Source organism: Apis laboriosa, unplaced genomic scaffold, assembly GCF_014066325.1.
Source record: "Apis laboriosa isolate Shangri-la unplaced genomic scaffold, ASM1406632v1 scaffold17_cov146, whole genome shotgun sequence".
NCBI lineage: Eukaryota > Metazoa > Arthropoda > Insecta > Hymenoptera > Apidae > Apis > Apis laboriosa.
Window position 1 is genome coordinate 171,503 of NW_025222181.1, and position 17,406 is coordinate 188,908.

The 17,406-nt window shown below is 24.5% G+C and overlaps 1 protein-coding gene and 1 long non-coding RNA gene across 8 annotated transcripts in view; one reads left to right on the forward strand and one right to left on the reverse strand.

The window, feature by feature from the left end:
* Positions 1-2,248: 2,248 nt before the first annotated feature.
* LOC122711741 (elongation of very long chain fatty acids protein AAEL008004) overlaps positions 2,249-17,406 on the reverse strand; it is a 54,994-nt gene continuing 39,836 nt past the window's right edge. For all 6 annotated transcript variants that reach the window (XM_043930751.1, XM_043930756.1, XM_043930755.1 and 3 more), the window contains exons 2-6: positions 4,630-4,737; positions 4,279-4,550; positions 3,459-3,642; positions 3,273-3,388; positions 2,249-2,914 (exon numbers count right to left, since the gene is read on the reverse strand). In XM_043930751.1, the coding sequence (XP_043786686.1) occupies positions 2,669-2,914; positions 3,273-3,388; positions 3,459-3,642; positions 4,279-4,550; positions 4,630-4,737 (926 nt within the window). In that variant the 3' untranslated portion in view covers positions 2,249-2,668. The remainder of the gene's footprint in view (positions 2,915-3,272; positions 3,389-3,458; positions 3,643-4,278; positions 4,551-4,629; positions 4,738-17,406) is intronic.
* Positions 6,217-7,018, forward strand: LOC122711744. 2 transcript variants are annotated; one of them, XR_006346175.1, is made up of 3 exons: positions 6,217-6,543; positions 6,611-6,664; positions 6,889-7,018. It is a non-coding gene; the product is annotated as an uncharacterized LOC122711744 (long non-coding RNA). The 2 variants fall into 2 exon arrangements; XR_006346176.1 differs by having other exon boundaries at positions 6,217-6,490.

Here is a 17,406-nt window from a genome sequence, read left to right on the forward strand (position 1 = left end):
TTTTCCTTGAAAAATGGTAATGCTAATGATATTATATAGTAAATAAATACAAAATTTTAATTTTGCAAAAAAGACTTAATAAAATTCATCAATGAATAGTTTCTTTTTCCTAAATAATTCTTTCTTAAAGTATAATTTTTTACAGTCAAATAATAAATATTGTAGAATTATTTTTGTAAAGATTCATGAGAAATTGCATGACAATGAACAAATTATTTCTATGTGGCGCACTATAATTTATTTTCTATTTCAACTAGAAAACTACAATAAATTCAACTTTTCATATTTAAAATTATTAAATTTAAATTTTAAATTAAAATTATAAATTTATTTAAATTATAAAATTTTATGAAATGTTTAATCAATTTCAAATGAGTTAACATAACAAACTTATTTTTTTTGAATTTATTAAACTTTAATTTTATTCATGATTATATAAGATAGATTGACATAAAATTAAAACGTAAATATAACTTTTTAAAAATACTTTTAATTATATTAACAGATGTTTCATAAGAATATTCTATTTTCTTTGTTTTTTTCTAGTTTAGAATTTTGCAGCAAAGGGAAGACAGATTCAATGATAACAATCAGGATTAAGAAAAATAAGAGACAATTTAACGCAGAATCGAGAAATGCGACAATTAATCGAAAATTATTGTATTTGATTATATATTATAGAATTAAATTTTGGATTAAATCTTGGAAAGTGATATACTGTAGTGAACAAAAGGTTAATAATTATTAATATATATTTATACATTCGTTAAATATATAATAACTCAAAAATGAATGTATTTCTTTTTGCTATAAGATCATGAATCGTAAGGAAATTTCAAATCCATTTCTCTTCAAGAATTGTTTTATACAAATTAAAGAAAGTTGGCCATAATTTGATAACCTAACCTCCTCGATTGTGAGAAACGATATTACTGCAGTAGATGATTAATCAGAAATAATTGATATGTATTTTTAATTTTCAAATATACACTTGAAACAAGAATATTTGATTGTCTTTGTGTTATACTATATATTATTAAATATTTTACATAAAATATTTTATAAGATAAATATAGTATGATAGTGAAAGATTAAATAATAGTACAATTAATGGTAAATTATATTATTTAAACATTATATGTATATTGATATAAGAGTGAAAAATCATTATTTGTATAATTTAAAAATTTTTAATAATTGAAAGTATGCCGGTAATTTTTAATCAATATATTTAAGATTTTTGCATATAAATTAAAAGAAAATAATTTTGAATATTTTTTTTTTTTAAAAACATCACAAATAAATTTTTTTATTTGAATTGTGATATATTTTTCACATATTTTTTTATTTATAATATATGGAAATAGGAATACAAAATTCTTTTTTATATGTTATTAAATATTTTTTTATACTTATTTTATTTACACATTTGCAATACAAATAAAAAAAAATATTATTTTTCTTTCTTTTTTATAAATCAATTAGAAATCTATACTTTTTTATCAGAAATAATATATATTGTATAGAATATTAGTTTGTATGTATCATAAGATAAAAATAATTGAAAAGCTTTGTATAAACAATAGAAATTTAGATATTATGAAAGAACAATTTTAGATTTTTACCATTGTTTATTATCTAAATAAATACAAAGATTAAAATTGATAATTAACTATGAAATTATGAATTTCGTTAATGAAAATTAATTGAAATAAATGAGATTTCCAAATTGTTTTATAAATTCCAGTTTACTATATACATTTGTGATTTAATATCTATAATATAATTTTCATTTAGTAATCATTAAACACTATTTTCTGTATTAATTTATAAAACATTTAAATAATTTTCACGGATATTTATGGTTTTAAATAATTATTATAATTATTTTTGAGTTGGCAGCAAAAAAACATTGCTTCTGTGAAAGAGAAAACAAAAGAGAGTATAATAGAATATTCATATAACATGAATTTCAGAAATTATGTTCTTATATTCAATTGTAATAACTACTTAATTTACATAATTAATTTCAAAAGAATACATTATATTTAATATATTACAATATTAATATTATTATTACATATAATACAATATTATTATTATAATACATATAATACAATATTTTATATTTAAATTTAGATAAAAGTAAAATATTTCATAGAATATAGAATACCACATTTATAAAAAAAATTTATAAATAATAGCATATGAATTATTTAAAATTGTTCATGTTAGAATTAAAAATTGATATAACATTTCCACCTCATCATTGATATAACATTCCACCTTTCTCAATATAATTAATGTGTAAGTTCAAATACTTGTTCGATGATAATCTGCAAATAATCAAGGAGAAACTATCTTTCATAAACAAATATTTCTTATATTTTCTATATAAGATAAAAAAACAAATTCATTCCTTTGATTTCTCTTGTAGAAGCAAAAAATATTTTCAAATAACCTTGGAGTTGACAATGTACAATCAATCCATAATATGTGACATAACATGTCATAATACATCAGAAACACACTAGAAGCACAGTCATTATCAACAATTTCAAACATTAAACGTTTGATTATTTTGACTGAATTTAATTAATTCGGTATTTCGATAAATGGCGATATTTCGATTTTTTATATTCATGTTTCTTCTTTCAGAAGTTCCAGCCTAGTCAACTTTTCTTCTTTCGTATTGCATGCTTCCATTTGACACTGTCTTTGCTATCTTGGTCTCCTTGTCTTGCATAAGTTTTGAATGTTTCTCATTCGATTTGTATGCGTTATTGTAGAAATCGGAGAACAGGAAGTAGAAGAATACCGCGTTAGGTAGAATTAAGATGAGCGACCACTTTGGATAGTCGCAGTCATAAAACAGCAATTGACAACTATGCAGAAATGCTAGGCAGAATTGACCCTATTTGATATAAAAGAAAAATTTTAATTTGGTTGTTATACAATGATTCTTGTTAATATTTAGACATAATGTAAGACTATTTTTTTATATAGAATGTTAATACGATATATTTTTATATATAATTATTGTTTCTAGACATCAAAACACAGAAATCGGTATATAAAAATATGTAAGCAATTAAGGTTTAATTATTAGTAATGTGAATTTGCATTACTACGAAGTAAGATAAAAATGGTTCTATATATCTATATATCATGCGCGCCATTGTGTAACATATATTTTACAAATATATTCAAAAAAATTAAAAAATATTGATACACAATTGGCATTAAAGAATAAATATAATAATAAATTTCACCATTTGAAGAGTTGTAATATATTTCTTCCACCATAGGTACTTTTGGTATTGAGGTAATAAAGCAGCCAATAAATAATACGTGTACATAATTATGTGCACGAAACTGTTAATGACACCTGAAAAAAAAAACGATACGGATATTATTGAATCGAAGATAATACCAGAGAAAATATAAATTGTACATACCTATAAACGTGCCATGTCCACCCGGATAATACTTAGTGGCACCCCACGAAACCATTGGCATAACAGTATGATGATACAAATGGAGAAACGTAATTTGATTTTCTTTTTTCCTTAGAACGAAGAATACTGTGTCTAAAAGTTCCGAAAGCTTTGCTAGAAAATAAATATACACGCCTCTAGCGACCTATAATAAAGTATAAAATCATTAAAAAATTTATATAAAATTAAATATTGTTTGTACGAAATTAATTCTTTCGATCTATCGACAAAATCATTTTAATCTCTATTTCTACTTTTACTATTAAATATAGCTCAATTCTTCTCCAGACAAGAAGAATGCGTGGCAAGCCAAGCAAATATACAAGAAATTCCGAAATCATGATGAAATCAAAAAAGAAACGATTCTTGACAAATAAATATCTCTTGGATGCACTCAAGTTCGAATTTTCAAATCTCATTTTCTCGAAAAAGAAAACTCATATCACAAAAAAATTTTTATTCTACTCTTTCGATTCAATTTTAGATCATCTCCCCTTCAATTATTGATTTTTTTCATATTTAAAAGAAAATTAAAATAAAAATTCTATACAATTTTGCAATGCAATAACGAAAATATAAATAAAAAATCGAGCAATAAATTTATATTAATATAATAATATGTAATAATTTTACTATTATAAATTTATTATTAATTTACGAGTAATAAAATTAGTAAGTAAAAAAATATATCGTATAATCTGTTAATGTTATTGCAGGGTTGAATGAAGGTAGATAAAAAAATATAGAACGAATAGAAGAAATAAAAAGGAAATGGCGATACCCTGAGTGCTTCCGGTGAGTTCGAATAATCGACGGATTGGCATTTCCAACTATATTTTCGCAGCCAAGCTGCGTCCAAACCTTCGTAGAACAGCCAGAAGCTGAGAAGGACTTGTAAGAAATTGTAACAGACTAGAATATTCTTTAATTGATATGGTTTCCTATGCTGCATGTGCTTCGGGCCCCATGACAGAATAAAGTACAAATAACCGATTAAGATGCTAGTTCCAGGTACGGGTGATGGTATGAGGAACCAATCTCTTGTTCGAGGATCTGAAATGAAAAAAATCAAAGAATTATAATACATATAAAATTTCAAAAGAAAAAAAAAAATTGGAGAATTATTTCCCACCGGATAGATCGTAGAACACATGATGGTAAAATCGAACCATCGAGTTGTTGTAGATATTCGACATCCTGTCGATGTGAGGTGTGCTGCTGACATTCATTGAAAGTTTGACTGAAACAAGTAAAAATATGATATAAAATTTGTTTCAAAATTTAACTTATTTCTTTAATTTTTAGATTAATTATCCATATAATATATATATATATATATAATTAAATCTATTGCAGAAAAATTATTGGAATTAATATATACAATTATCTTTAAAAATAATTAAATGTATATTTCTGGCTGAATAAAAATCGATATTGACTCAAATGGATTTACGAAGGTAAAGAATTTGAAATTATTTAGATTAATTTGATTTAATTTATTTATCTAGTTCTCTATTTTTCTAGTAAATCAACATTCTTATATATATATATATATATATATAACAGCACAAAAATATAAAGTATATATATTATTTCTTAAATATTATTACTTCATTTTTATAATCATCAAATTCAATTAATATGAAAGTATTATTCAATATACGTAGATTTAATTAATTAGCATGTAAATGTTATAACAAGTATAACAATATGCAAATACTTGTTGTGACCATAGTATATACATTTATATATACGAAAACTCGATAGTCTTGATTTCATGCACGATTTGATGCATAGCGGAAAAATGAAAGAAAAAACAGAACGCTCGATTTCGCAGTCCTTAATGATAATGTTTAACCAGTTTGCACAATGGTAATGTAACACATGTGGTAAAAAATTGGTGTCATTTTTTTTATTCGCATGTCAAATTCTTTTTTTTTTTTTTTTTTTAATTCTATGTTGGCGCTATATTAAATTTCAGTCAACAGTTGATGTACATAATATTCATTTATTTTGATAATATAAAATGATGATTTATTAATATTAAGATATTTTAATCCTAACTTGCAAATTTGATTTGATTATATTAAATATTCCAAATTACCAGATCTTTATATTTACGACAATTTTGCAATAAAACAATAACAAAAATGAGCACTCTATTAAAAAAACTTCCATATATATATATATAAAAGTAAGTCATTGCAAAGTTAATACCAATCTAGGCAATTTTCTTTTTATCGTAACGGCTTTCAAATAAATTAGTGGAGAAATAAATAAATAAAAAAAAAAAAAAAAAAAAGGAGGTCAAATATTGGCTATCCACGTACAAATTAAGAACAAAAGTGAAATACCTCTTTCTACTCTTTGTTCATTCCTATTACCCTATTAGCCTGCACTAACATAACCGTATCCATTGTGCAAACCTGTCAAATATTACAATTGCTCATAAAATTTAACGCGTAAACTTTTCTTCTCGAAACCAACTGAAATAGATCACTCTCTATCTCTTACTGTGGTGATAATAACAGTTCAGGCAAGGACACTTTAGGCACAAGTGATCTACACCCCTTTCAAAATGGCAAAACTTAAACGGTTTGCATTTTTATTGAGCCTGTGTGATTTAGCCATGGAAAAGTGAATGGTGATACCTTTGTCAAGACCAATATTTTTATATCCGTTTACAGAATCAACGATTGCACATGAACAAAATCTTTTATGATATACACAGTGTGGCAACAAAATAATGGAAATAATGATAAAATAAGTAATAATTTATTACACATGGAAAATGGGGAAAATTGTTATTTTTTTCTTGGAGGATTCTTCAAGCTCAAAAAAAAAAAAAATGTATTCAGAATTATGAGTATAGAATAGTGAAGTGTAACGTTTTTGTAACTGGATTTTTGTATGCATGCATAAAATATATATGATTTGAATTATCTTTAATAATTAAGGAGGAAACGTTTTAATGAAGTTCACTGATTATAAGTGTAAGAATTTATTAGACCATGAGAATTTTACATCACTACTCACTTCGGAGAAAGTGAGTTAATTAATTGTACGCTTGAGCGGTTTCATTGATTAAAATATTTTAATCTTCCATGTTTCAGATATTTAAAAAAAAAAAAAAAATCGTGTAAAAACATTACATCTTCATATAACACGTAAGCTTAATTTTTATATATATATTTATAACTTTTCCGCTTATTTTAATCTCTGGAATCGATCCTTCAAAAGTGTTCCATGAACGTATCGATTAAGTGAATTAATCACACGCTTAACGAACTAGAATAATTCATTGCGTATTCTTTTGTGTATCTTTATATTAATATAAAGATTTCCGTGCATAATTCGTTTTTATTTATTGGTAAAAATTTGTGTATTCTAGAGAATGAAGTAAAATGCATAAAATATATCAATATGATACAATAGAAGAACGAAAATTCCTCGAAAGAATCGAGTCAATGACCGAGCGTCATAAACTTAGCATTGCTTCCCATAATGAAAGGTTGTTTATTTTGCCTTTCTCGTAATAAACGAATCTTAATCGTGTCAATTTTTCTTTTTCTTCCTTTCTTTTCCGTTTTTTTTTTCTCTTTCTCTCCAGTAATATCTCTTTAAAATTTGCAATGTAATAATGTTAATACAATATGAATGACTCATAAAAATAGGAACGTGACGATCTGATAAGCCACTTTATGTATTTTACACGATAAAAACTCTTAGCTTAGATTAATTTTAATTTGATTTAAATTCCTTATAGAGATATTCTTATTTTTGGATTAATCAGAATTAACGCTGATATAATAAAATGACAAGAAAAATTATTTTTTCGTTTCTTCTTTGGAAGAGTCTTGAGAGATTGAAATATCAAAATTTAAAAAACGTGTATCGACGAACTAAGGAGGAAAAAATTCTTTAAAGTTTTTTAAAATCTTTCGTTAATCGAATGTTTATTTAACATCGAAGAAGATATAGAAAAAAAAAAATTCTTTAAACTTCCTAAATCACTTTATCTTAATAAAATAACCATTTATGTACAAGAAACATCATCATTAATAATCCCATTATATTTTACATGTATAAGATAATTTGAATGTACAAACGTTGGCTGGCACAAGGCCACATTTCAAAATTCAACGAGTTATTATTAAACATAAAAAAATATCGTTTAAATGAGGAATTTCTCCTCACTTTTGGTCCTTGTATAAACAAAAAGCGTCGCACTTTGCCATTTTGCGCAACTTGATTTCACTTGTCCTCTCTGTTTTGAAATTGCCCGTCGAAATTGTCAACATCGCAACAACTTTGTACCAAATTTATTTTTTCTATTAGAAGGATATAGCGAGAGACACAATGGATATTTCGATTTTTCCACTACTCCCTCTTTATCTTTTTTTATTATTTATATTTTTATTATTGTTTTTATTATTTACGTTTTAAACATAAATAAGATGAATGACATTTCGAATCGAACAATCAATTCTCGTTTCAATTGTGCGCTTGATGCTCGTATTCCTTTAACCGCAAAACGTGTTTTCCTGTGTGTAAAAATAACGTGAATACTTCGTGAAAAAACAGATTGAATATTATTGAACTGCGAATTTTTACAGAATTTTTAGAGTCAAGAGAAGATTAAATATTTTACGTTATATCGTTTAAAAAGAAACATATGCCAAATTATTTAAAATCATACAATATTTATATTTATCAGTGATTTTATTATTTGGATCATATTTGCATCATAATGTTATAATATGAAGATAAGCAAAAGACAAAGTGAATACAAAATTTGCTACGCAAAACTTTGAAAGGTTTATCACTACTATCTTTAAAAAATTTTATCTAATGAAAATTTAAATTGCTTAATAAAAATAAGCCAAGACAACTTTTGTGCTCCAGAATCAATTCCTCCAAAAATGTTTAAAGTGATATGATTATAAATTATAGAAGATTATTATTATAATTATTAATATTTGATTTTTTGTTCACTTAATAAAATTCAAAGAAAAAAAAAAAAGAAGCAAGATCAATTTTATATCTAGTTTCTTTTGGACAGATTCTGAATATCGTGTTATCATTCGAACGCTTGAAGAGCGTTAAAAATAAAATCTTTTACTTCAGGAATAGTAATTATTATTTTAAATCGTGTTGGTGATTCAGGATTATTATTAATAATATGTTTTGTAGCTTGTTTTGGAAGATGAAATTTAATATTATATAGAGTAAATGAATATATAATAATTTTTTTATTATTATTATTAATTATTATTATTAATTTTTTATTATTTATTATTAATAGTTTTTACTAAAAGAGTTTAAATTCCTTTTTCAACTCGATTACCAATAGCAATAATAGCTCCAACATCAGTTTCATCATTAGTTCATTCTTCAACTTTAGTGTTATCATTCGAACGCTTGAAGAAAGTGATCAATTTCTATCCAATATTCGCTTTCCCGATCGTTTAATACGAGCGTTGCAATCAACCATATCTGTTAACAATAATCAATTCTGTAATCGATGTACGCACTTTTAATAAATAATTTCTTAAAAAAAAAGTTTGTATCGTTATAATATATCGTGAAGATTGTTAAAAAAAAGATACGAGTTTTAACTATAATTTTCCTACTATTTTTCCTAACCTAACCTCAAATTTATTTCTTGTCTTTGGATCGTATGATTTAAATTAAACTTTCGATGCTTTTTCGAACGTGACTCTAAATTTACAAAACATTGCAGAATTCTTTTATTTCTTAATTTTCATTTAATTTCTATTTCGATTTTTCTCTATACAATTGTTACAATTAATTTACAACATACACAAAATTTTTGGATTATTCAAGCCTCGTTTCCTTCCACTATGACGGAGAAAAACCTTCAACTCAATGTTTTTAACCCTCGCCGTACATCTCTCCCGCTCTGACGGAATCGTTCGAGTTACGGTTCGAAAATTTGCGGTCGCCAAGCCAAAAGAACGCGAGATGGAAATGGGAAATCGGCGCGCGGTTTACCTTTCCCTCGCGATCTTTCTTACCCACGATTGTGCATTTAACTTCGAAAATAAAATCTTTGCGAAAATTTCGAATGTTCCACGTGATAAGCAATGAAACTTTTTTTTTTTTTTTTTTTTTTTTTTTTTCAAGAATTCAGATCTCACGTGAAGATCTAAATTCTTCGATTTTCCGCTTCGACGTGACTATTTCACGACGATTCATCTTCGTTGATGTTTGCGCAAGTTCCTTCCAAGCGTGTGTTACGATCGAATACGGTTGGAAGACCGTATTGCGGCAATGCGCTTTGGAAAGTGAATGCGGAGGAAAAATCGGATACTTGATTTAAATGAGACGTCGAACGTAAAACTTCGCTCGGATAAAATCAAAGATTGTTTAAAAGATTTTATTCTTTGTTACAGTGTCGTTCTTAATTGAAGATATTTGAAAGATCGAACACTGGATGATTGTTAATCATATTTAAAAATTTTAAACTGTATCATCGTATTTTATGATCATCGATCTTCTTTGGACAAACAGAATTGAATTAAATGTTTTATATACATGATGCTCTTTGCAATTGCTATTCGTGTAACATAATTATTGGATTCTTGGAAGTGGATAACATTTTTTGGAAATGAAAAATTAAAGAATGTCTTTTATTACATATAAGAATTCTTAATCGAATTAAAAATGATTCATTCACAGATATTTTAGATATTTTATATATCTATAATCTAGGAAGAGAATAGAAGTAATAAAATTCTTATGAAATGTTTGCAAATAGCAATGCAAATACAGAAATCTAAAACTGAATACAAAATGCGTGTAAGAGTTTTGATGAGTTTCATTGCTAATGGATTGAACAACTATTGTATATATATTTATAAAAAAAGAAAAATGTATATATATATATATACATTTACAGATATGCAATGTAAATCATTTCGAATAATTCATAAATTATTTATTGTATGGAGAAACGATGTAGAATGAAGGATAATTTGATGTTGTTAATTTTTTCGTAGATTAACATATAGAGGATATAAATGGGTCAATTTTGTTATATATAAAGTTTTTTTAAAAATTATAACAAAAGATAATAAAAATAAAATTAGAAAACTTACAGTGTCTGTAAATAATAAATTTATACATTTATCCAATGAAAATTGATAAAATTTTTAATTTTAAAATACGCTAAATTAAGTATAAATAAGTGAACTCTTTGTATATATTAAAGAACTTAAAATTAAAACTTCATCCCGTAAAATTTTCCTGAAATTTTCCTCCTCGATTTTTTCAGACATGTCTGTCGTAAACATTTGTCTTCAAAGATTTATATCCTCGAGATATATCAACGTTAACAGGCATTCATTCTTTTATTCAAAATATATTATTCAATGAACGATGCATAATAATCGTGATCTCTATTTGACCCTTTATCCGTCCATTTTGCATCACAACGAAATAAACGAGATTTCTCATTTGTAAACTATCGCCTTTTTTACTGCCTTTTAACTCTTTTAACTTAAAATCAACCTATTCATTCATATATATTTCAAACTCAAATTATTCCTTATTCATATTTTGTGTTGTTTATTCTTCTGTATTTTTCTCAATTACGTATAATAAATAACTCAATTAACTCATATAATTAATAATTCATTCGGTAATTCATAATTCACAATTTATAATTCATAATAATTTATTCAGCAAATATAATAATTTATATAATCTATTAATTAACAAAGAAAATAATTATTCTTAAAACTATTAACACTGCAACATTCTTTTCACAATATTCATTTCCTGAAATATATTTCATTATATTATAAAACAGACATCCTGTATATTTTTTTATCACAAAAGAAAGGATAAAATTTAATATTTAAAGGCATCTACACTTACAAAACCAATATAAATATTCCTTAATCCCCGAAAATTAATCAAAAATTATCAAAATTTTTTATTATCAAAGATTAAACTCCTTCACAGGTTGAGAACCACTGTTCCAATCGATCGTGCGACGTATTATTCCTCAAATGATACATCCGCTACGCTTTCTTCACGTCAGTTATTTTTTTTTTTTTTTTTTTTTTTTTTTTTTTCTATCCACGAATAAGTATATACGAGGAAAAGATGATCACGCGAGGGCACGCGAACATTCTATGCCATTGGCAATGAGGTAAGGACAAGGCAACATGGCGGCTGTTTTGCGCGCGAATTTTGATTCTTACGCAAGCGTAATCACGTTTAATACGTGGAAATATCCGATACAGAGAAAGTAGGAAGTAAATAGAGTATATTGATTTGAAACTCAGTATCCGGAATGATTAATTTATCATGAAGAATTCCGTTTTACGTAACTTTTACATCGAAGTTGAATCTGGCGAAGGAAGTACGAATTGATTATGTAAGGAGGAAATAATTGTACGTACGTATTTCGGAATTAGAAATAACAATCTTTTCTTCAAAATATTCTTCTTTAAAACTTGCTAAATTTTAAACATAGATTTATTAATATTGATCATTAAAATTTTTTTTTTTTTAATATTGCAATTACAATTTTATATTTTGAGTATTTGTCTACAACTTGTTTTTTTTTTTTTTTTAGTGATTAATTTTTGGTCTTATTGAGAATAATTCACTCTTTTCTACAATTTATTTTTTATTTTTCAGATTTATTTTGTCAATATAAATTTTTGATAAATTATTTCTGAAATATATAGATAGATAAAATAGATAATAAATTATTCAATGATCGTTATCATTGAATATCAATCAATTAACTGTCTAAGAGTTAAAAATTAAGAATTAAAATACTTGAAATAAATGAAATATTTAGGAAAATATATATTAGATAACATAAAAATTTCATGAATAAATTACATTAAACAAGGTCTCAAAGGCCAGTCATTGCCTCTGTTCCTGCTTTTGCTTGTTTTTCTCTGAAACTGATCATTAAATAATACAAAAGTAAAATGTCTTGTTCAATTTATGTTTTTCGATCAATTAATGAAAAATTGACTTAATCAATGTGAAAACGATGGAATCTATATAAGATTTCTAATCTAAAATAAAAAAGAAATGAAAACAATTTCAGAATGAAAATTTCACATGATAAAATTTGAAAAAGAACGGAAGAAAATTTCTTATAAAATAATTAAAAAATTCTGATTTTAATAAAAATTTATATATATTTAAAGCATAATAGATTATTATTACTAATATTTATTATCTTTTCTTATTTTTTGAATATAATTTTATCTTGAAAATCTAATTTTGAAAATTTTTTTCAAACAACAGAATGGAACAATTTTAAATATTTTGCAATTTAAAATTTTACTCTATCTCGTACCATTCAAGTTATATTTAAATTGCACTGAAATTTTGAGTATTGAATTTTATTAAAAATAAAAAAATTAAACGTTTTATTAAAGAAATCAATAAAAATATTCGAATAATTTCATTTCATTTTATATATTCCACCTTGTAAAACGTATAAAAAGGAATGCTTATGCCAACAATTCGCATAATTTCCAAACGTAATCACATTATCACCTATGTAATAGTTTGCATACATTGGAAAGTGTGAAGTGTGAAATGTGAAACCATAACGCAAAGCTGTTAAATATTTTTCATCTTGCTCATATTTCCATTTCAAGAGAGACACGATGCTTTTCAAAGGTTATAAACTCAATGATGTGCAAAATTTAATAATTGAAGTTACGAACAAAGTTACTTCGATAAGTTATCTTGACAATTTATTTCGATAATGCCAAATTTTATTCGAAATTTTTAACTAGTTACTTTTTCAATGAGCTAATATCCAAACTCTGATTACAGTATACATTACAATTAATAATTTATACATAAATCGATCGATTTATAAATTTTTTGCAATATTCTTCTCGTCTTTTTCTCGAATAATATCGAAGAAAGAAATAACACATAGTTACATATATGTGAAATATATATATATATATTATATCGCAATATATATAATATAATGCATAAATTGAATTGGTTATGATACGAAAAAATAAGCTCCAATTGACATTTTTGCATATCAAATTCTTTATATTTGTTTTCATTTCTAGAATTGGTCCTTTACATGTCCAATATGTTGTTTCAATATTCTATATGTATATATATATGTATTTATATTTGCATATTATCATTCTGATACAATAACGATACAACAAAATTGTAATTTTTTTTTTTTTAGTTCTATATATTTCCACGAATTAACACAGTGTGACAATTCAATGTAACATTTTTTTTTAACATAACAATTGGTTTTCTTCCAGTCGTAAAAAAATAATTGAAGAAAAAACAGAATAATTTAACCAATATAATTAAGGAAGGAGACTGCTAAATAGAAGATTGACTCTTATATAAGCTAAAAAAAAAAATTTTCTCTTTTCTTGCGATAGCGCTTAATAAATTCATCAATAATAAATTGCATTATTAATAATATTTATTTGTTATAAATATCGATCGAATTCGAATTGTATTTCCTTTCAATAATAATTAAAGAGACAATATATTTTTCGAAAACAGGTATTGTCTTTCTGAAAAAACTCGTTTAATTAATTATTCAAACAAATTTCATGGATGTTTTACAAAAAAAAAATTCGCGATTTACAAGCTTCGATTTATTTATTTTTCAAAATTGCAAAAATTATCTGTCCACACTTTCCTCTTGTACGATTAAAAAAAAATTCATTGAAATTAAAATAAGAGAAAAAATCCATAATAAATAATTGCTTAAAAGAGGATCGAAAGAATTAAAAAAAAAAAAAAAAAATGGCTTCCTCTTTCGGATAATTCAGATCGTTCGTATATATATATATATTCATATTCTTGAAAATTTTAGAATCATGAGAAAAATGATATTGAAAAGGAATAAAACGAGATACTTAAATATCATTACCAATGATTCCATGTCGAAAAGGTCAAGATCTGAACTAGCACTTTCTAAACTCTGGTTCAAATAAAAGTAAATGAACTTTGTAACTGTCATATATTTGAAAGTTGCACGCGGTTCAACATCGAAGTTGAAATTGTGATTACAAGTGTAAAACTTGGAAGGGAAAGTTTCAATTTGGTATGAGTGCATCTAGACTCTTGATCATAATATGTAAATATTTGCACGAATAATATGTAAATATTTGAATTACGTATATATATATATATTTTTTTTAACATAAATTTCATTTTTAAATAATATTTTTGCTATTTTTGCAATTTTTAATAATTTTTAAATATTTCGAAACTATATACTTTCTATATTAATTTATTATATTGTAATAATGCTATATTAAATTATTATTAATATTTATACATAGGTGTTATTTAAAAATAATATAAATTATAGGTATTATTATATTTATTACATAGATGTTATTAAAAAAAAAAAAAAAATATCTTCACTTCATTTCAACAAAAAATTTGAATAAAAAAACTTGACAATTACCTTCTAATGAAAAAGAAAAATGAAAGTCAAGAATAAAATAAACAAAAATTAAACGAGTCAAGAGACCAACAAGAGAGCATTGACCTCTTTCCAACATGCTCTTGCACTTTCGCAATTATGTAATTTCTATAGCGTCTACACGATTTGCTCGACCTTGATGAATTTATTACCAACGAATCCTTTTTTCTCACAATACAAATCTTTGAAAAACTTTTCATCCATTTTATTCATTCGAACGAAATAGAAATTAACTTCAGACTATATTAGTCCAGTTCACTCGTTGTTATTAAAAATGAATCTGACAGTGGACAGATTTTGTTAAAATAATTAAAATAATTTGTATTTTAAATTTTTTTTAAATTTATATTACTTAATTTGATTATATCGTACTAATTTATCGATGAATTATTTTATATTTTAAATTATTTCTCTGTTTCACTCTTGGAAGATATAATTTACATTATTTTTCACAATATTTGAATTGAATTTAATTAATTTCTTAAATAAAACTCTTCCTTGTCGTATCAATATTATTTTTTCAAACTTGAAACGGAAAGAACTTATTTAATAATTCATTGGTTGTTTAAAATTAATTAATTAGTTGGTTGAATTAAAAATAACGATTTTTCGATATTAATCATTTCAAATAATCTCTCTATTATATTTAATTTCTTATAATAAAATTGTGATCGTTTAAATCGTTTCAGATCCGAGCCTGATGAGAGAAGACAATTGCGTCTTTCCGATTCGAGACGCGGAAATTTTTCATTGAATTCGTGTTAATACAAAAACGCAACATCGAGAAACAGCCCCGGAACTGGTTGGTAAATATGTCTCTGGTTATGTAGTGCGTAAAAGTTGGAGTGAAATTGCAACGTGTGACGCGTAACTGGATTATAATTCCTGAAAGAAATTTATTTACAACATTGCACGAATATTCCAGGAAACGTGATACGATCTTACTTTGTTAGGTTAGGTTAGGTTAGATTAGGAATTTAGAAAAAGTGCGTAGAATGTTGATATATTCGAGGGGGATCGATTCCAGAAGCGAAAACGAACACAAAAGTATAGAAAAATATCGATCGAAGCTTACTTATTAAATTATAAGCAATTGAAATTTGGAAAAAGATGTATTAGGATATATTAGGAAGATGTATTAATATCCCTGTATATTTGTAAATAAGAAATGATAAATTTGGATTAATTTTTGAAAATAAGAATATATGAGAAATAGATTTTTTTTTTTTTTTTTGATTATGAGGTCATTAATCAAATTGAAATTCAAAGTTCAAAGATGTCTTTAAAACAATATTTTCCAATCAATATTGTATTGTAACCCATTACAAAAATTTTACTAAAATTCGACAAAATGTATAATATATTTAATATATTTAATATTTTTTTATATACTATTTATAAATAATCCTAAGTTAATCAATGAAAAATAATTACTGGAATATATATATAACGTTAATATATATATATATTATTATTTATATATATTATTAATTATAATATTATCTTTTAAAGAAACAATAAATTATAATGAAGCAAATAAATATTTTCATTAAAAAATTATTGTGTGGCAAAAATCTAACTATTTTTGTAAAATGTATGATAAAAAGGTTGAGAAACACTGATCCGAAATAATGAATGAAAAAGATGTCAAAATATTTTATAAACGAATATAGTAAAATTTTAATATTTTAAGATAAGTAGCACGAGACAACGATAAATAATACTATTGCTTCATTATAAAATTCTCACTGGCAATACAACTTGCCATATGTAATATAAACAGCTAATATAATATCCAAGAAATTATAGGTACTAAGGAGCAATGAAACGTATGTCGGCAAGATTGCAGGTAATTGTGTCAAGTTGGAATCGTGATAGGAAGAAAAGCCGGTTGAGAATTACAGTGACAAGCAAATGTAGAATCGGAGAATCTTTCAAGGTTATTTCCGTCTTAGAAATATAATGTTGGTAATGTATATGTTTTTTTTTCTTCTGAACTCTTATGATACATTAGAGAGCTCTGAAATCCATCTGTATATATTCTTTGAACATGGCTCAAAAGTTCAAAAAGTCTTTTCAAGTAATTCATTCATAGTTCAATAAAGAGATTCTTAAATTATGAAAATCATTTTCAAGGAATATGAATTATATTTATTGACTTGATCCTTCGATTATATAATATAACTGTTTTCCTTTGAATATATGAATATAGATAATTACAGATAAAAAAATTGATAAACTTATTTTTATTATTTTTCCTTGTCATCTAATTAACATTGATATTCTAATTAATTAATTAATATTTGAAAAAGGTAAAACTTGATTTACAAAATTCAAATTACAACTATTTTAATTATAGATTATGTCTATTATAAAAAATAAAAAATATTATTTATCAATTTTCTTTTGTAGGTTTTA